We start from the raw sequence: 20208 nt of genomic DNA on the forward strand, positions 1-20208 counted from the left end.
TAGACGACATGAGCTCTTCACTTAAATACACATGACAAACACTAGCATTAATCATGCAGACTGTAACTTAATAGTAGCCCATAAGCCACTGTCAAGAAGTTAAGAGACATCAGGATATTACATAAGGAGTTGATCCTTCCAAATGTGTAATAAGGCCACTATTTTCAGATGTTCACACAGAACAGTCAACCAGTTATTGACGTGTACAAATAATTAAAGAGGTTTAAACTCCTAAAATTAGGTTGTATTATTTACTTCAAAATTGTTTTTCAGAAAGTGTAGATTCACTACAGAGCTCTTAATTGTGCTTGTTTAGACAATTCTAGTTTACACCAAAGCAAAACCCAAAACAGTTTTTCATAAACATTACTAAATTACATGAGAACAATAAAAAGCTTATTTATTCTCACACTTTTCATTTTAAATACAGAAATGAAATTTTATGACCAATGCAATTATGAGAGGGCAACATCCACAATGGCAGGTTCCAAAAGGTCACTCATTAACAGTCATTAATAGAGTTAATGGAAAGTTGAGTGGAAGGACAAACAAGTCAAATAAAAAAAGATCTTTCAGCTTACTAATAACTGTAAGACAAAATGATCGGAATGATCAAACAATAATTCAATCTGGAGAGACTCACAAAGAGAAGAAAATAGCAGTTAAAAAGATTTAATGGTACAATTCTTTGGCGCTCGGACCCGGCAGAAGACCCCGAGCCGAGGATCGCCGTGAGCAGGCGGTCTGCTCGGCGAGCTCGGATAGTCTTCCCCCCGGGACCGAATCTGGTGGTGGAGCGGAGCCTGGAGATGGGAGAGCCCGGAGGATCCTAGAGTATGTCCCTCATGGTGAAGGTGGAGATGGGGAGGAGGTGGGTCGTAGCACGGCTGACGAGCAGGAAGCCCCGAGGGTAGCTTGAACTCTTGAAGGTGTCCTCGGACGACGATTGGCTGGAGCGGCGTGGAGCTCCGTACCGGATTGGCTGAGGCCCGGCGTGGTGATTAGATGATGTGTTGAAGCTGGTCGAGTCTCCCAGTTTGAATTTTCGCCTAAGCTCCATTTCAATCTGGAGAGACTCACAAAGAGAAGAAAATAGCAGTTAAAAAGATTTAATGGTACAATTCTTTGGCGCTCGGACCCGGCAGAAGACCCCGAGCCGAGGATCGCCGTGAGCAGGCGGTCTGCTCGGCGAGCTCGGATAGTCTTCCCCCCAAAAGAGGGAGCCGGGCCGAGGCCTGACTGACCTGCAGTCTGACGGGACTGATAGGCGATGGTTGAGGCCTGCAGTCTGACAGGACTGATAGGCGTTGGTTGAGGCCTGCAGTCTGACGGGACTGATAGGCGTTGGTTGAGGCCTGCAGTCTGACGGGACTGATAGGCGTTGGTTGAGGCCTGCAGTCTGACGGGACTGATAGGCGTTGGTTGAGGCCTGCAGTCTGACGGGACTGATAGGCGTTGGTTGAGGCCTGCAGTCTGACGGGACTGATAGGCGTTGGTTGAGGCCTGCAGTCTGACGGGACTGATAGGCGTTGGTTGAGGCCTGCAGTCTGACGGGACTGATAGGCGTTGGTTGAGGCCTGCAGTCTGACGGGACTGATAGGCGTAGGTCGGGGCCTGCAGTCTGACGAGACTGATAGGCGTCGGTCAGGGCCTGCAGTCGGACAAGACTGATAGGCGTCGGTCAGGGCCTGCAGCACGGCGAGACTGATAGGCGTCGGTCGGGACCTGCAATCTGCCAGACTGATAGGCGTCGGTCAGGGCCTGCAGTCGGACAAGACTGATAGGCGTCGGTCAGGCCTGCAGTCTGACAGGATTGATAGGTGTCGGTTAGGGCCTGCAGCCTGCCGAACTGATAGGCGTCAGTCAGGGCCTGCAGTCTGACGAGACTGATAGGCGTAGGTCGGGCCTGCAGCACGGCGAGACTGATAGGCGTCGGTCGGGACCTGCAATCTGCCAGACTGATAGGCGTCGGTCAGGGCCTGCAGTCGGACAAGACTGATAGGCGTCGGTCAGGCCTGCAGTCTGACAGGATTGATAGGTGTCGGTTAGGGCCTGCAGCCTGCCGAACTGATAGGCGTCAGTCAGGGCCTGCAGTCTGGCAGACTGATAGGCGTGGAGTCAGGCCTGCAGCACGGCGAGACTGATAGGCGTCGGTCGGGGCCTGCAATCTGCCAGACTGATAGGCGTCGGTCAGGGCCTGCAGTCGGACAAGACTGATAGGCGTCGGTCAGGCCTGCAGTCTGACAGGATTGATAGGCGTCGGGTAGGGCCTGCAGTCTGCCGAACTGATAGGCGTCAGTCGTGGCCTGCAGTCTGGCGAGACTTGTTAGGCGCGAAGTGCGTTGGCGGGGGCCTGCAGTCTGATAGACTTGTTAGGCGCGAACCGCGTTGGCGGGGGCCTGCAGTCTGATAGACTTGTTAGGCGCGAACCGCGTTGGCGGGGGCCTGCAGTCTGATAGACTTGTTAGGCACGACCGCTTGGTGACCTGTGGAGGATGGAATGGCTGCTGTCGAGCCGAGGGCTGAGGACCGATGGTCCGGCCGGATCTCCTAGGCAGAATGAGATGTTAGAAATGGCGAAACGCTCCACCACCATATATGACGAGATGCTCACCTGCAGAAATGGAACTTTGAGCTTCGAGTATGGTTGAGAGATCCGGTCTGATGTAAGACTAGAAGGCTGAGGAGGACCAGCGACAGAGCTGAAGGAGGGAAGCTGTGGGGACGCCTTGAACGGCGGCAGAAGTTGCGGCGCCTATTCTAAAAGAATGGCCCGAAAAGTGACTAGGTGGAAGACCGCAAGCTGTTAACGCGAGTCTGAAGTGGTGAGTGAACCAGTTAGCAGTCCAGGTGAAGCATTCAGGTGTGAGAAACAGAGATTTGGATCCGTGGCAGAGTTGATGTCTTTGCATGTGAATCTGAGCATGGTGTGAAAAGCGCAGAACGGACCGTCCATGCGTGCAATAGCACGCAAACCTTTTGTTTTGTTGTGTTTGATGTAAAGGATTGTAGTGGTCCGCAAAGAATTTTTAGATCAGATATAGATAGATCTCATGACGAACTGAATACTTTCAATGCAGACATGAACTCACTCAGCCCAAGAAATCCATGGAAGGCTAGGATGCAAGCGCACGGAGGAGCGCTTAGGTGTAGTAGGAGAAAACTCCGGAACGGAGCGCAGTGATGAGACGCCTAGGTAATGGGAGTGATCGGTCTCCGCTATCGGAAATAGAGGAGCTATGCCTAGCAATCCCTTTGGAAAGAAGCTTCGCAGCAGAGTTCGCGAAGAGGCTAGGTGATTAACTGGGTTTCTGTAGCTTCATGTGAAAACTGATGCCCAGCGCGGACTGCGGATGGAGGACAGTACTAATCGAATCGGCGATGGTGAAACAGTGTGATAAAAGCGAGGACTATGGATATATTATCAGGGTAAAGGGGATAATTGATAGCAGCGCAGACACGGTGAAGGTTTGCCAGGCGTGAGTATGTGAAGAAGTGGAAGTGTAGATGGGGCGAAGACCAACTTTATGTAGTGGCGTGATGAACGCGAGAGGGAGTGGAGAGAGCCATTTATTAAGCATCAAATCTTGAAGGCTGGCGTTAGCTCGGGTTGGCGTCGGTAGCACGGCATGAACAGCGAAACCTGAAATTTAGAACGGGACGGAGGGTGGCGATAGCATTGTATGACCGGACACGTGCTGAGCTGAGATGATGAATGTTGTTGACAGCTTGCCAAGTGCAGCGGCGATTGAAAGGCATAATGGAGCTAACGGATGGGCAGCCTTTATTAATGCTTGGATTATGGCAATATTGCCATGTAGCTAATAAACGCATTCTGCTCCAAAGACGGCCCCAGAGGCAGGAAGCTATGGCAAAGAAATATTTCATAAAATGAAGAGGATTCAGACTGAGGAAATTAGGATGGCCACTCCGGCAACCATTTACCTTTTAAAGCCCCCAAAACTAGAGGGCGGGGCGGCGTCCGTGAAGACTGAAGTGAGTCGGTCGAGAGAATGTCGCGTGGTGGGGTGTGCGGTCTGTGAGACTTGATGGCCGTAAGCTTTGTTGTCTCCCCACGACTAACAGCCCTGCGCCTGATTACTCTTCTGCAAGGAACACATCCTACCTTCACACATACAACATGACACAACGCAGAGCCCGTAGGGTGTCTCCACCAGCTGCAGGTTTGAAGAGGGAAAGCCTGGGTTACGTTTGCAACCGACAGGGAGGGACAACCGATAACAGTTTTAGGTAAACGGCCACATGCCAGGGAAGTTAGATCATGTAAGCTTTATCGCAGGCGATGTGTGTTGCCACAAGGTTAATATCGCTGATTTCCCTCGTGTGTTTGAGGAGGAAAAACACAACTTCCACAGCGCTCCGATGTAAAGATGTAAAACAAAAAGATTTATTCCACTGTATCTTGTGTTATCCTTTCATAAGCAGTCAAATCTTAAATAATCCCCACAAAACCAACTACGGTTGAAAACCCGTGGCTCTGTCGATTCTCGCTTGCAGCGACCTCGCCTTTTCCCCTTTCTCTTCCCTTCCGTTAACACCAGGCACCTCGCCTCTTTTGCATAAATTACTAAGTGGCCACTGAAGTTATAAGGCATACAAACTAAAATAAAACACTTAAAACATTATGCATTTAGATACATGCAATATAATAATACTTCCTAAACCTCAACAAATTCTCTTACTAAATTACTAACTAAACGATTAAGTTTTTTTTTTTTTTTTCTTTTTTCCCTCCTCCGATAAAAGAGGAATTTGTAAGTAAAAGATTGCACCAAACTCGTTCGTTTTCAGGTGTGTTTCATGTGTAGCTTTAAAAGAATCCCCTCTATTAGTAAAAAGCAGTGACGTGCGGTGAGGTTCATAGCTGGTGAGGCACTGACGTCATCAGAATCAGATTTGCAAATAGATGCATAGATTGACAGCAGTTTACAGGTTATGTTTCACTTCTGCATCCTTACACATACAAACTGTAGCTCACAAAACACACATATTATCTCCTGCTTCGATTGAAAGTCCACTTGAGAAAACTTTTTTAGTGTTGTAATGTAGTCATCCATGTCGAAAGTCGGGATAAGCGAGAGGAAAAAAATCACTATCTCTATTATAATCTATCGCTGCACTTGACTTGCTTCCCGAATCGTTTAGCCTAGCTCGCTGTCACTTACTCGGCAGTTGAGGAGTGAACAAGACGAACGTCTGGGATCTTGAGCGCCCCCTGCCATGAGGCAAGAGAACTGCCTGCCTCACCTCGAACCTGTTCTCTGCCGTTTATAATCGCTCATTACGAAACACGTTACACAAACACAATTGGTGACAAAAGCACTGTACATTATATACATAAGCTAAATTATTGGAAATAAGTTCACATATTAAATTTGTTTAAACCATTTTATTGACGCCAGACAGCAACATGCTCTCTCCGCTTAGCAGCCAGCGCAGAGCCAGGGGTTGCGCAATCCAAGGTGAGGCAGAGCTCGCTGCTGCCTCACCGGCATCGCTTCCAAGCATTTGAATGGGAAAATAAGAAAATTCAGCGATTTTGAACAAATAAAAATCGAAATTGGTGAAGCTACATGAAAAATAAATTATTTTTAGTACAAACCACCGGATGAATATAACAATTTAAATTACTTTATGATTATATATTTTCTTTCTTTCCATGACGGCTGGTGAGGCACTGCCTCACCTGCCTCCCCTGACCGCACGTCACTGGTAAAAAGAGCTTACAGAAACATAGTGCTGTGATTAGGAGACCAGCGGCAGCTGGGCTGGAGGGCAGAATGTGCTGAGATACGAACTGGGACTTCTGACAGAATTTGGAGCGAGCTAAGCAACAGAGTAAAGAGAGGGCTACAGCGGCCTGAGCGGGAAATACCGGAATGAGGTTGACAAAGAGCGTGCGTCATTAAATGGCGGGCCGTGAGAACCCCGGCTCTTCTAACTAATTGAGCTACTCTAGACCCTGAAGATGCCAACTGACCAGCAATAGGAGGCGAGATAAACTTGAATTAAAGGTACTGGTGCGCTGACGGTGACATGATGCGTATGAAAATGAACGAATCAGGAGTGGGTACGTCTTACCTAGACGACGCGCCCGATGATGGGCGAACGGTTCCGGTTGATGAGGCTGAAGAGCCAGCTGCGAGCTGAGCTACGCGGAGGTGAGCGTAGTGATCTGATTTCGGTTTTCTCCTGGAGGTGGACTGGTAGAGAAGATCGGGCAACGGATCGAGTCCATGATGGGACGAGGAGGAAGAGCCGACGTGCGTCAATGGAGCCACGGCGGATCGTGGAGACAACCAGCGCTTGGCTGCAGGTTGACAGCACCGGTGAGCCGTAGCAGCTGACCACGGTGAGCCGGATGGCAGAGGACGCCTGCGTCATCAATGAGGGAAAGACATCAATGGAGGCCGAATGCAGGCTTGATGGGGTGGTTAGATCGGTGAGGAATGACTGGGAGTCGACAGGAGCGCAGCCGGCAGGTGAGGACACTCCCTGCATTTGGTTCTGAAAGAGGGCTAAGATAATCGGAAGGTGCGCCAGCGAGCTGAATTGGGGACTGCAGGACAGGGCTTGCAGGCGGACGGGAGGCAGCTGACTAGCTGACTGAATGTGGGAGAGGTTGGAAAAGAGTCGTAGCACGGCTGACGAGCAGGAAGCCCCGAGGGTAGCTTGAACTCTTGAAGGTGTCCTCGGACGACGATTGGCTGGAGCGGCGTGGAGCTCCGTACCGGATTGGCTGAGGCCCGGCGTGGTGATTAGATGATGTGTTGAAGCTGGTCGAGTCTCCCAGTTTGAATTTTCGCCTAAGCTCCATTACTTAAAATATGCTTCTGTCTATAATTAATTTACATTAGTTTCTCTTTCTGAAAGAAAATATTTTTCTTTCTTCCATCTCTTTTTTTAGTTTACACTTCTAAGCATTAATGCTGGAATCACACTGAAAAACATATCACAATATAACAAATATATTTTGAGATATTTGTCAAAGCATTTTTGACTAATCAAATGCTTCATTTGTCATAAAGAATTCAACTCTTTTAGAGACCATTTGTAAGAAGATAAGATAAAATAATCATTTAAAATAATAACTTGCGGCCTCTTTGGGGAACAAGGAGCCTTGACTGGATCATTGCGTCTCAGGAAATGACAAAAGATGCCACCCACTGTCCACGGTGTGCATGGTCGCTGTCACAGAGAAAGTGGCCGCTCTTAATTTGGCTGCTGTAAAGAGAAGGAGGGGCTGGAGGGGGTTCTTCCACAGCCCCTCTACCAATCGGCTGCAAACACTTGGGCTTTAAGGCCTGAACGACCGCCAACGAGAACTGGCAGTGAGACAAACAGAGCTGCTCATGTCATTGCTGGTGCTGTAATAACAAAAGAAAACACACACGAGCCAAATGTTTAAAAAACAAAGTACAAACTTTATTATTCTGTTTTTACAAAGGCACAAGCCTCTTTATCCCCGAAACATAAAAAAAACAAAAACATAATAGCTTCTTGATGACCATATGCACTGACCAGTCTAACAAAGTAAAAAATAAAAATAAAAACAATAGGGAAGAAACTGAGCTGCAAAAAAAAAAAAAAAGATAAAATACATAAAACGACAAGATAAAAGATGCAAGAAGATGCAAAAGATAAACTGGTAAATGTAGGAGGACTGACATGGAGGGTTGGGGGATACACAGCTGTGCGGTTTTTTAACTCATAACCTCAAGAGCTTCAGCTGAGGAGATCCTCCTTTACACACACAAAAAAAGAGGCAAACTCCAGTATATTACAGTAAGTGCTTCGTAATCTTCACCCTATTTAGTGATCCTTAGTCCCCCCCCCCACTAATCTGACAATCTGATATGCCCATATAATAACTTTGTAACACAAAACAAAGAATAAAGACAGACGCAATGGAGAGCAACCAGTTCTGGGATTCAGAAGGAAAGCTTTCCAATGCAGATACTGGGAGGAACCGGAAAAAAAAATCCTCAGTTTTCCAGCGACCCTCCCCTTCTTCCTATAACAATAACTGACACACCTGACATCAACAGGTTTAAAGGGGAATTCCCAAATCCTGTCAATCGCGACAAGGAGTGTTGGGGTTTGACGCGCAGTCTGTCCAGCAGTTCAAAGCTCAAACAGTCGACTCTAAATGCTGAGATGAGCCGAAAGTCCTAACTGTGATTTGATTTTTTCTGCAGGATCTCAGGAAACCTTCGATACGATCTTATGGAATGTCTTATTACGGAGGTTTCTCCCTCCCCCCACATATTTCACACCAAGGGGTCTTGAACTTTCAAATCTAGACATACAGTGCTTTGCAAAAGTGTTCACAACCCTTGAACTGTTTCACACCACACAGTCATTTAGTTAGGACTATGTGATCATAAATTCCAACATAAAGAATCACACAACTGTCGAGAAAGGAAAAACATGTATGGTTTTAATGTTTTGGTTATTTTTTTCCTTTGCAAATGCTTTGTAAACATCTTGTGTGCAAATTTGGGCTTACAAAAAAAAAAAACTACAAGAAGTCAGCAATTGCATAAAAACAAGTCATGAATGTAGAAGAAAGTGCTTGAGTCTGATGGGATGAGAACTGGCCTACATGCAAATCAATACGTGGCAGAAAACACACACTACATGTGACCCCCAACACAAAGTTTCCATGGTTTAAAAAAAGGTAATGGCAGCATCATGTGGTAGGGAAACTTTTCTCAATCTTGTCAGAACTGATGGGAGACAGAATTAGCCAAATTGTGCCTAGAAGAAAAACCGAGAGGCTGAAAATACAGAGCTCCGATGAAATGGTTTAGATCAAAACGCATGCATGTTAGATCAGCCTAGTCAAAATCTGTGGCAAACTCACACTTTCACATCCCGGTGAACAAACCATCACCGCTAAGAAGCATGGTAGCAGCAGGATTATGCTGCGGGAATGTTTTTGTTTTTTTAATAAATAGAGCAAAACATATGAAAGAACAACCTGCTTGAGGACATTTTTCTTCCAGTTCACCATTATTATTTGACTTTTCTCATAAAATCAAAAGAATAATATTAATGTGAAACAACTGAGAAAAGTTAAAAGGTTTTGAATACTTTTGCAAGGCACTGTATATCCAAACACAATTTTTGCATTAATTTACCTTTAGTATAGTTTGTAAACTAACAACATGTTTCATTCTGGGGCAAACATAAAAGAAACCCAAAAATAACTATATTACTGGGAATATATATTTATATATTTAATTACATCTGCCCGCTGTTTACAAGCCTGATCAAAGAGGTGAAAATCCGTTGCCCCCAAATGAAAAGTGTCCAGATTGTTCTCTGAAGCTGTGTGAAGGAATGGCCTCCCTGCAGCCAACAATAAGGGCTCATAATAAGGCAAGCTGTAACCTCTCTTCGCTACAAGTCGCCCAGTCATTACATTTAAAAATTAAACAGAAAACGTACGAAAAGGACCGATATTAGGAAATGCATAGAGCATATGTAGTAAATTCAGTCGTCACCGTGAATGGCACACTAACGAGTTTGCTGGGCATTCTTCCTCAAATTTCACCATAGTCCCCCTATGTCCCAAAAGGCGGAACAAACAACAAAACAGTCTCTCTAGACCGAGCGAATAAGTGATTGTATGTGTCCTTTTCGTATAAATGAGTCGTGCATTTCAAGGCTAAAGTGGTGGCGTTTCAGACTGCCAGAGTCCCAAGCACCACGAAGTCCCGCTGCCTTAAAACACTCAGACACACACACTCCTCAAAAAGTACTCATCATGGCCCAACAGATTAGCTTACACATCAGGCCAGGGACTTTTATACTCAGAAGTAGAGGATCCAAACAGTAAGAGAAAAAAAACAGGCAAGATGTGGGATTACTGGGATCCCAGCCCAGCAAAAACAAACAGAAAAAAAAAATAAAAAATATCAACAAAATTAAAGTTGTGAACCAGTAAGTGTACTCTCTTATCGTATGAGCACCAGTCAGCCATTAAAACAGCCTTTAGTTTTTTTTTTTTGCTTGTTTGTTTTTTACTTTCTAGTGGAGCATTTAAGAGAGAAACATGAAAAATTTTACTTAATAAAATAACAAAGAACCTTTAGGACAGTCTTGCAAACTCACAGTGTCTTTGCAAACAGTCCGGATGGTTCTCGAGCGGAGCTGTTTGAAAGGGCGTCCATCTTCATAATAATCACACTCAGTTGGCGGGCACCAACGTCACACCCACGGGCCTCTTTCCCGTTTCTTAGATCAGTCACACGACTTCAGGACAGCGCCGGGAGGACAGTCCTGGCAGCTGATGGAGATGTTTAACAGGCGTTTGAAAGTCCAGTTTCCAGTTTGACCGAGAGTTCATAAAAATCAATTAGTCGCTTTAATAACAGTTCCAAAGAATCATGAAGATACAAGAGTTTGTTGTGTAGGTAAAAAGAGCAGAGGATGGAGTTAAGCAAAAAAAAAAAAAAAAAAAAAAAAAAGCAAAACTACGGGTGTGAATGTGTAATTGTAAACCGTCTCAGGTGCCTATTTTTGTTAAATCTGATGTAGAGAAGAAGATGGGGAAACGTACGTCAAAATGAGTGCTATAATCCGACTACCAGCCCGGTTTACGTCCACAGAACAAGAGTGCTGTGAGTTTGTAGTCTCCCATAGCACTGGTCTGCTTTGGGGCCCTTCTGTGTGTGAGTGTGTGCATGTATGAAGGTGTAGGGTACACGAGCCTTCAGGCAGGCGAGCTCAAGGCAGCGAGCAGTCGTCGGGTCCGTCGCTGTTGGAGGCCGTGTCCGAGCCTGCAGCGTCGGAGAGGATGCGCCCCGAGCTGACAATGACCGCCCTCCTCTGCTCCTCCTCAAAACCCTTCCCCTGGGTGCCCTCGATGTGCTGGATTGCCTGGAGGCAAACAGGGAATAATAGAGGAGGCATGTCAGAGACTAAGGCGCCCTCTAGTGGTCAGATGTGGAGGAGAAAAAAAAAAAAAAAAAAAAAAAAGACAGCAGGAATCGTGTGAAGGAAAGATAATTTGAGTTTTAAGTGCAGCTTACTTGAACGATGGTGTCCAGGTTCTGCCGAGATGTGGACACGGAATTAATAACCGATGTTGGGCCCATGGTTACCACGGTAACATGATGGGGCTGGGGAGTTTGTGCAGGCGCAGGAACGATGACTGTGGCATGGTGTGTGGGTGCGGGCGGTGTAGCAGGAGCCAACACCTGAAAGAACGATATTTACACATCATCCTAATGATCCCCAAACAACGTAATATACAAAAAATATTCCTGAGGTGCTTAACAAATAATTGAATCAAACACTGTTTCTATCACACAGGCAATAGAAATCTACAAACCATGAGGTGCATTTTTGTGTTTATCCCCCTTGACACTGCTGCCCCGAAATAAAATTCAGGCAATCAACTGCAATTGGAGGGTGTGCTCCAATTATAGGGGAGTCACACTCTTAAGCCTCCCTGGCAAGGTCTATTCAGGGGTCCTGGAGAGGAGGGTCTGTCGGATAGTCGAACCTCGGATTCAGGAAGAGCAGTGTGGTTTTCGTCCTGGTCGTGGAACACCGGACCATAGATGTAGATCATGACATCTATGATCTACAGCCTCAGCACGGTCCGGGCGAGTGCATGGGACTCAGAGTAGAGCTGCTGCTCCTTCACATCGAGAGGAGCCAGTTGAGGTGGCTCGGGCATCTGGTCAGGATGCCTCCTGGACTCCCTGGTGAGGTGTTCTGGGCACGTCCCACCGGGAGGAGGCCCCGGGGAAGACCCAGGACACGCTGAAGAGACTATGTCTTTCGACTGGCCTGGAAACGCCTTGGGATTCCCCCGGAGGAGCTGGAACAAGTGGCTGGGGAGAGGGAAGTCTGGGCCTCCCTTTTGAAGCTGCTACCCCTGCGACCCAACCCCAGAGTGATATAAATCACACTTCTTTCAGTAACTTGCACGGTGAAGAAGACTATTTCTACTAAGAAGCGGAAGAAAATGGATGGATGGACGGATGGATGGATGGGAGTCAATTGCCTTCAAAAGTCACCCAGCAAGTAAAACCTGTGTAATTGAATCCCAGTGTAAATACAGCTGTTCAGTGAATCCCTCAGTGGTTTGTTAGAGAACAAACAGCATAATGAAAAACAGGAAACACAACTTATAGGTCAGGAAGATTGTTGAAGAGAGACCAGAGACAACAATGAATTAATGTAGAATAATGCATACGTATACGCTCACATGGCCAAGGCTAGGGCTGGATGATATGGCTGAAACATTTATCACAATATAAGTGTTTCATATCAATTGATGTTGATAATTGTTGACATTGGTAAGACTTGAAAACTTAGTCTACTCAATCTGAAAAGTTGAAAGCGCAAAAATCTTAGTCACTGGATATGAAATACTGAACCAGTCATACCCCCAAAGATAAATACAAATGCACTCCACACTATTCAGAATAATGCACTCTTTTGTACTTATCTATGACATCAAATTAGGAGTTGGCATTTATTGTACAATTTAATGTGAAAACTGTTTTATGACGGGCACTTTGATTTATTGATGTGTTGATCAATTCCAAGTAATAATGTTAAATAAAAAACAAAACTGTGACAGGATTAACGGACATGATATTTTTACTATTTAAGTTATATAAATTGATGTTAAAATTTATTTTACATCAATAAATATCAGTGAAATGGAAAACTTGATTAAATACAGTTATTGTCTACATCTTAGTGACATAAACCACACTTCTTTTAGTAACTTGCACAGTGAAGAAGACTATTTCTACTGAGAATATTTTTCAAGAATAGTATTTGTGTGTGATGTTATGAATGCTATGTCATGCATTCACAGTAATGTAAAAACGTTTTAATCTGAATTTTTATCGTCATCACAACTGCACCACAAGATATTGCGTATATATCCCAAGTCCACATTGCCCACCTCTATATTGAATTCCAATAAAATCTATGAGACTTTATTTAAATTTGATTGTTTAGATTACATGTGAGAAAGTTCAAGGGGTGAAAATTTCTTTTGTGAGAGTCAAAATTATTCTGAGTCTTTTATCACAACAAAGATACTGACATATATTGAAGATAAACTCAATTTCAAATATTTTGTGATGATAAAGTAAAGCACCTTCCGAAAGCTAAATTTAGTCATTAAAAAAAAGCTGAATTCTTTATAAAAAGTTGGTGTTTAACCTGAGGGCTGTGTGCTGGAGTGAGGTCCCTCTCTAGCTGCTTCTGCAGGCGAACAAGACTCTGCGTCTGGACTTGTTGTTCCTGGACCTGCTGGGCGATCGCCTTCAGCTTCTCTGGGTACAGCTGAGCGTCCAGGGAGCGCATCTGCCAGGCGGGATGCATAGGGAGAAAGGTGCGTCAGTTACGTACTTAAAACAGCTGTGTGTTCATTCCCACCCGACTGTCACCTGATCCTCCAGCATCATCCTGACTGTGCGCTCCTTTTCCAGCTGCTGCCTCAGCTCAATCATCTCCCTCCTCAGATCCTCAGTCTTCTCCTCTTCCAGGATGTCTGGAGAGCCGATCCCTTCATCTTTCTCCTCCGCCCGTCTCCTCTTCGGGGACGAGCCACTTAACTCCTGGGGAAAAAAAACAAACAAACACAGATTGAGCTATGTGGTTCAGATGAGTGCTAACACCGAAGAAACGTATGGGAATATTCATGCAGCTTGCTGTACCTGTACCTGAATGATCCGCTTCAGCTGACTGTTTTGCTGCAATAGCCGCGTCTTCTCCTGCTCCAAAGTGAAGATGTACTCTGCTGTCTGTTGCAAGATTGCAGCCTGAAGAACATCAAAGTGAGGTTGTAACAGCAAGTTCAAACCCGTACAACAACAGTGACTTCAAAAGTATTAATATTCCTATTTCACGTCGCCATTTTCAAGTTTTGCCACAAATTAGGTTTGTGGCTAAGACTTAAATATCAGTTATATGTAAATCTTAGCCATTACATCATATCTCCGGTTGTGGGCTTGTCTTGTTGGAAGGTAAACTTTCCCTTAGCCTCAAGTCTCAAGAAAAAGCTTCCCACAACATAATACAGCCAACACCATGTTGGGGTATTCAGGCTGATCTTTAGAGCAAAGTTTTTCGCTAGCGTCTTGTATGTAAAGTCAGAAGTTTAATTCACCGGTAGAGAAGTTTCTTATTACACCTTTGCTGTTAACTGCATTTACTAACTTTTAAAGGCGTTTGACTGCACTAGATTGTATTTAGTGGTGACAGAGTAAAGGGAACTAAATAAAAGAGCACAAGAGAGATTTTTGTTAGAAACAAATAGTGCTAGAACCAAGAATCATTTTCTTTCCATTTTACAATTAAGACCTCCATGTGTTGGTCTAGCACTTAAAATCCAAAATGTGAAAAAGCTGAAGCAGAATAAATGCTTTTTCAAAGCACGTTGGATCAAACTCATCACCTAATCTAATTCAAGCCCACAGTTTGTGACCCACCTTGCTGAGCTTCTCCCCATCGCTGTGTGGGATGAGTGTTTTAAGTGACTGGAATCCAGCATTGATGCTCTGCATACGCCGACGCTCGTTGCTGTTGGCAATCTCCCTGCGAATTCGCCTCTCTTGGTCCCGGGCAGTTTCTGGGGTCAGTGGAATGTTGGCCAGACTGAGGGGGAAAGCAGGGAGGGAAGCAAATCCGTTAGTTGATAATAAATTTAGAGCACAGAGGAAGCCTTCAGCTGGGACTCAGGATCCGCTTAACTTCAGCAGAAACATTTTATGCATACGGCAATTACACATTTATTATGAAGCACTTATTAGTTGCAGTTTTATTAATTTTGTTATCTTATTTTTCCAGGCAATGGCATGACTAGTGTAAAAAAATATTTCCATTTAAAATGCATTGTATATTGTACAGCCTTACATTAAAAGCAGTAATTAATTACTTAAACAAAAAGTAAACCGATATTTGGTTCTACAAGCGGTGCTTGCCTCTAACCACCACAATTTTAATATGTTCATACTTTAAAACAGTCAAAATGAGCCTTCGCAAGCCAGGTGCCGGGATTTAATTTAGGGGAAATTCTAAGAGCGCTTCCTGCAACATCCTCTGCTTCCACCTCTGTATCTCCTGCCAGGCTCTTATCTGTACTGACTCAGCTGCCTCAGTGCAAACACTGGGAACTGTTGTGCAGACACAGATGAGAAAAAAAAATAAATGTGCATGTACGTTGTGAGTGTTAAGTGTGGAGATACACGCAGACACAAAGCAGCACTTCCCTAACAGTAGATTACCACCAAGCTGTATTAAAGTGTTTTTTAAAAGGGGAGCAAGACAAAGTAAGCAAATAAGGCTGTAATGACTGACTTGTTAATGTAATAAATAATAGACTGTAAACAGATTTAGAAATGAAAAATCTTTCACCAGTCTAGAGACATAATATTCTATGACTCCCATTCATTTTACTGTTCAGTTACTCTTTCATTTGTAGAGCCAGGGTCATCTTAACCTGGTGGCACAGTCAGTCTATCTTGCACTTCACATGTAATACTGCATCAACCAGGCCTTTTCTGACAAATATCAATTTTACATTAAAAAAAAGAAAAATCCCCAATCATGTATGAAATAGTATCTCCTTAGCCTTTACCATATTTTTAAACCTAAAAAAACTTATGCAAAACGTACATTCTGTACATTGATGCCCAAAACAAATGTGAGTTGGTAGGAATAGGACAAAAATATAAAAATATATTTTCCTTGTTTGTCCTATGGATCACTAATCAGAATCAGTCAAGGGAAAACTAGCTGAGTCAGATTTCTGGGTGATTGATCGATGCATCGCTAGAAACCAATGCAGAAAAGGACAAGCTCAAAGAAACATCTGACTCATCTGTATTTAATTATACTGAGGTTTAAAGATATTCAAACAATAAATCTTTATCAGCTGGTCATCACATGGTGCTTAAGAGAAACTGGTGTTCAGATACTGGCTACAAAGTCTCAATGCATTCCCGTAAATTCATAAATGTACATTTTCTCCCCAATTGTCTTGAGAAAAACTGAAAGGTTTCAGACGATATTTTGTACTCTTACAACAATCATAAACAACTAACAATTCACAACAAAATGCTAAGACAAAAAAGCTCCAATTCTGACATTGAAAAATAGACCACATATTTGAAAATCTCAATAATAAACTTAAATAGGCTTATGACACTAATATATGTTTATTTTTATATCAGCATAAAACATTTATTATAGTATCTTGTTTATTTTATCTTTGCTAACCAAACAGCAGCTGCCTGTTGGATGATTTGGGACAAACAAAAATAAGACTACATTTCCCAGAATACCCGTGCGCCAGCAGCAGTCGCAGTAGCAAGCAGCACAAGATTCCTCCGCCTCCTTCAACTAGCAGGGCTGCGGACGTATCGACGGGCCTTCCGTGACATACACACCCCCTTATTAATAACTCAACTTTTAATATTCCTGCCTCCCCTCCAACACCAAATATCCCGTTATCTGAAATGTATTAAAAATAATATTTGTAACCGCTAAAAGAAGAGCCAGTCGTCACCACAGAGCCCGACAGCACCTCGGTGCTCGGAGCAGACTTTTTCATGTCCTCCGCCATTACAACAATGCGGCAGGCAGCATGGCAGAGGTGCGGGATGAAAAGACGCAGTGGAGGTGGCTCGATAGTGCCAGCAAGCAGCACAGAAACCCCAATTATTTTAGCGCAACTTAAAATAAAGGCAAATATGACGACAATTGTTTATATTTTACATCAACAGAAAACGGTTAGAAGAACATACAACGCGAGACTAACACCAGACCCCCCCCATCACTTTTAGCTCAAGCCACAAGCATGGCCGCACTACCCACAATAACTTCGGCTCCCTTTCAGCAAACCAGCTCCTTCCAGAAGTGTGTGGAGCGAAAACTGGACATTTAAAGGACCACAGTAATCGGTAGCAAAATATTTCATTTTCGTATGCAAATTACAGCGCCTATATATGAGATTATTTGAGGATAAATAGATGTGGGATGTGCTCTGGAGCTGAGTAGCAGCGTGGTGTGCACGGAACCACGTGGTTTATGTTTGTTAGACACAAAATACGTGAATTTTTATACTAAATGAGCAAAATACAAAACAGGAGATATTGCACTGGCAGCATGAGGCACCTAGCCGCTCATTTGCAGTGTAACGCCGGTGTTTGGTGTTAATTAGTGCCCGCAGTTCCTCCGTAAGCGGGTCGTGTACACAATAACAGATCAGATCAAACATGTTGCCTCAGTGCGTGGACAGTTCTTACAGTTATAATCATGCTGAATGGAGCACATGTGATTTATATACACACCTACAGAGACCACCAATCACTTCTTTCTCCGTTTTCCTGAAATGTTGCAGCGGGGGCACCTTCTGAGCTGAAACCATGAAATACTCCATGCTCGCCTCTCGCCAGTTTGGCCCCCCTCTCCAAAATAAGAAAATAAAATAAAATGAAAACAAAACGGCAACCTCCTTTAGATTAAAGGGAAACAGGTGACAAAAATCCCGTGATCCGAGGCGGGTTAATTCCTCAAAGTAAATCCGAATCCCTCGTCCGTGTATTGTAGTTCTTTTTGAGGCTACCGAGAGTTGTAATGTTACTCGACTTCCAGCTGATGGGGTTCCCTCGTTGTGTGTGGCGCTCTACCTCTCCTTCTCCCTCCCCTTTGCTTTCTCCCTCTGCATGACCGTGTCTCTCTCTGTGTGTGAGTGTGTGTTGGTGTGTGTGCAGCTGATCGGATTGCTTTCAAGGCGGGAAACAGCTGGTAGGAGTCACACACCGCACCACCAAATGCCTCCTTCCGCAGAGAAGGGGAAACTGCGTGTAAACAAAGGACTATTTAATGCAGAGAGAAGCCAACAAAAATCAGATAGAATGAACTAGGAAAAAATTTAAAAAAATATTGACATATAATTTATGATTAAATACGCTGGTTAAATTGCGACAATCACTCAGTCGGTGATTCTAAAAACATTAACACACAAACAACAAAACAATGAGTTTAATCAATAAAACCATTGAAAAATTTACGTAAATTTTATACGGCTATTAATTTGATTAATATTTCTGAGTAGATACGAGTATATACTAAAAAATGAGTGATATCCCAACTAATTTATACAGCAATAGTTAATTTTTAATAATGAGGAATTACTCATCTGACTTTTCTTATGGTTAAAAAAAAAAAAAAAAAAAAAAGAAAAGGAAGAATTGCTTTCTTTTTTGGACGTAAGATGTTTGTGAAATAGTAAAATACGTTTTAAACCAATCCTAATAATGTGACATATAAACATTTCAACTGAAAAGAAAAGCTAAAATGTCTCTTTCATGATAAACAGCAGCCCCAGTGTATATGGAAGCATTTAACTGCCACAGATAGGACATACATAGGGCCAGGATCTCATTAAGACAGGAAATTTTCATATTATAACATGATATAAACAAGATGTAAAACCCCTTTAAAACATGAATCTTTCTTGCAACTTGTTGCACTGAGTTACTGTGATGACATTTTTTTTGTTAAAGCCAGAACCTATTTTGGTTGTAGTAAAACTCGTAATAACCAGATTTGCATCCAGTTAAAATTATAGTTTTCATTACAGTGAGACACAAAACTCATTAAAACAAGAAACGCTCTAAGGAGATATAAAACTTGTGATGATTTACAACCTTTTTGTTTAAATGACGTGGTTTTAATAACATAAAACTTGTAATCGTATTTGTATCCTGTTTAAATGAGAATCATTTCAGTGAGCTTTATATCTCCCTATAACGGGAAAATTTTAATCAAAACATTTAGGCAGGATTTGTCTCTGCATTAATGCAGTAATTTGTCCTAGAGGAGCCTCAAACAAGCACTAAGTGCATCTACTGTACAATACGTCCACCTACTTTTCCATAGACTAACACTTATGTTCTAAAAATCTTTTTGGTAATGTCATATTCTAATTTCGCAAGAAAATTAGTAATTAGTTTTAATTTTCTACAGGCCATACTAATAATCTAAATTAACACTTAAGAATCATCAGTGTAGTAAATCGAGGACATGAAATTTGACATTTTTGATTGAATTATTGAAATAAAAAATCTTTTTAATGATATTCTAATGTGTTGGGTTACACATAACTATGAAAAAATGTAGTAATTTAAAAAAAATAATTTTGCTGTCCTTCCTGAAGTGCAACATTAGTAGTGAGATAGTAATAATAGCTTTTTGTTATATTTTTGACAAACAAATAATCAATGTTTTTGGGTTATTTAAAAAAAAAATCAATTCAAAAGTAATATTTGCCCATTGCTGAATGGTGACATTCAAGGTGCTCCATACCACCTGCGCCCTGGCGATTAGGTAAATAAAGAGCGGGAGAAGCCTCTTCAGGGGCGGACACTCCAACAGCTGCGATAAGAGAACAACAGTGATCAGCTGACCAGCTGGCAGCGCTGCACAGCAACAGCGCACCCAGCAGAAGGGAGGGCGTTCAGGGACACACTGCTGCTGCTGCTGCTGCTGTCTGACACCGCACCGGCTGTACGGTGATAACCGCGTAGGTGGGAAGGTAAATACCAACCCGATTTAACAGGTTCAACAGATGCAAGGCTGCGCAAGCTAGTTAAGTGCTGCAAGGATTTGCATAAGAGCGCCGCACCGAAAGATCATTCGTTTAATACAACAAAAAGTGAGCGCAGAAAACAGATAAAAACACAGCAGGTTTTAAAGCTTGAAGAAATCAAAAATGTTTTTTTCTAAAATTTTTTGGATTAGCACAATTTGCTTGAAATTGTTTGAGGTTACTTATTTTAATCCAACCTATAAAAAACTAAAATTCGACAGAAATAGAAAATGATTACTTATTACTAGTTATAATGTCAAGTGAAGGTGTGGACTCTACACTCAGAGGGCTGTCTGTGGGCTATTTAACAACATATGATTTTGTAGCTGGAATGTTGAAATTATATTTATTTAGCAGGAGTGTCAAACTCAAGATGACAGCAGAGATTTCTTAACATGTTTTGCTTATCAGCAAAATAAACTATCTTTCTTTATTAAGAGGGTGGAAGTGTGAGGCCTGAAGGTTCCTGCATGGTGATCTTGACAGTTACACAAGTACCACATTTATAAATCTTCTATCCGTATATAGTTTGTAAAATGTCTGCTTTAGAA

The 20208-nt window shown here is 43.1% G+C and overlaps 1 protein-coding gene across 3 annotated transcripts; it reads right to left on the reverse strand.

Annotated features, from left to right (window-relative positions):
• Nucleotides 1–7113: 7113 nt before the first annotated feature.
• On the reverse strand, nucleotides 7114–17817 carry tfap4 (transcription factor AP-4 (activating enhancer binding protein 4)). Of its 3 annotated transcripts, XR_006369039.1 has the most exons (8): nucleotides 17355–17817; nucleotides 14493–14658; nucleotides 13719–13823; nucleotides 13449–13619; nucleotides 13222–13365; nucleotides 11061–11228; nucleotides 10141–10908; nucleotides 7114–7388 (listed from the first exon to the last, which is right to left on the reverse strand). XR_006369039.1 is itself a non-coding variant. In XM_044099677.1 (7 exons), exons 1-7 carry the CDS (start codon nucleotides 17441–17443, stop codon nucleotides 10756–10758), a joined length of 996 nt encoding a protein of 331 aa, XP_043955612.1. In that variant the 5' UTR covers nucleotides 17444–17817; the 3' UTR covers nucleotides 7425–10755. The 3 variants fall into 3 exon arrangements, 2 of the variants coding, with proteins under 2 accessions (XP_043955612.1, XP_043955613.1); XM_044099677.1 differs by lacking the exon at nucleotides 7114–7388 and having other exon boundaries at nucleotides 7425–10908; XM_044099678.1 differs by lacking the exon at nucleotides 7114–7388 and having other exon boundaries at nucleotides 7425–10908; nucleotides 13725–13823; nucleotides 17355–17815.
• Between the last annotated feature and the right edge of the window lie 2391 nt (nucleotides 17818–20208).

The sequence above is a fragment of the Gambusia affinis genome, linkage group LG19, assembly GCF_019740435.1.
Source record: "Gambusia affinis linkage group LG19, SWU_Gaff_1.0, whole genome shotgun sequence".
Lineage (NCBI taxonomy): Eukaryota > Metazoa > Chordata > Actinopteri > Cyprinodontiformes > Poeciliidae > Gambusia > Gambusia affinis.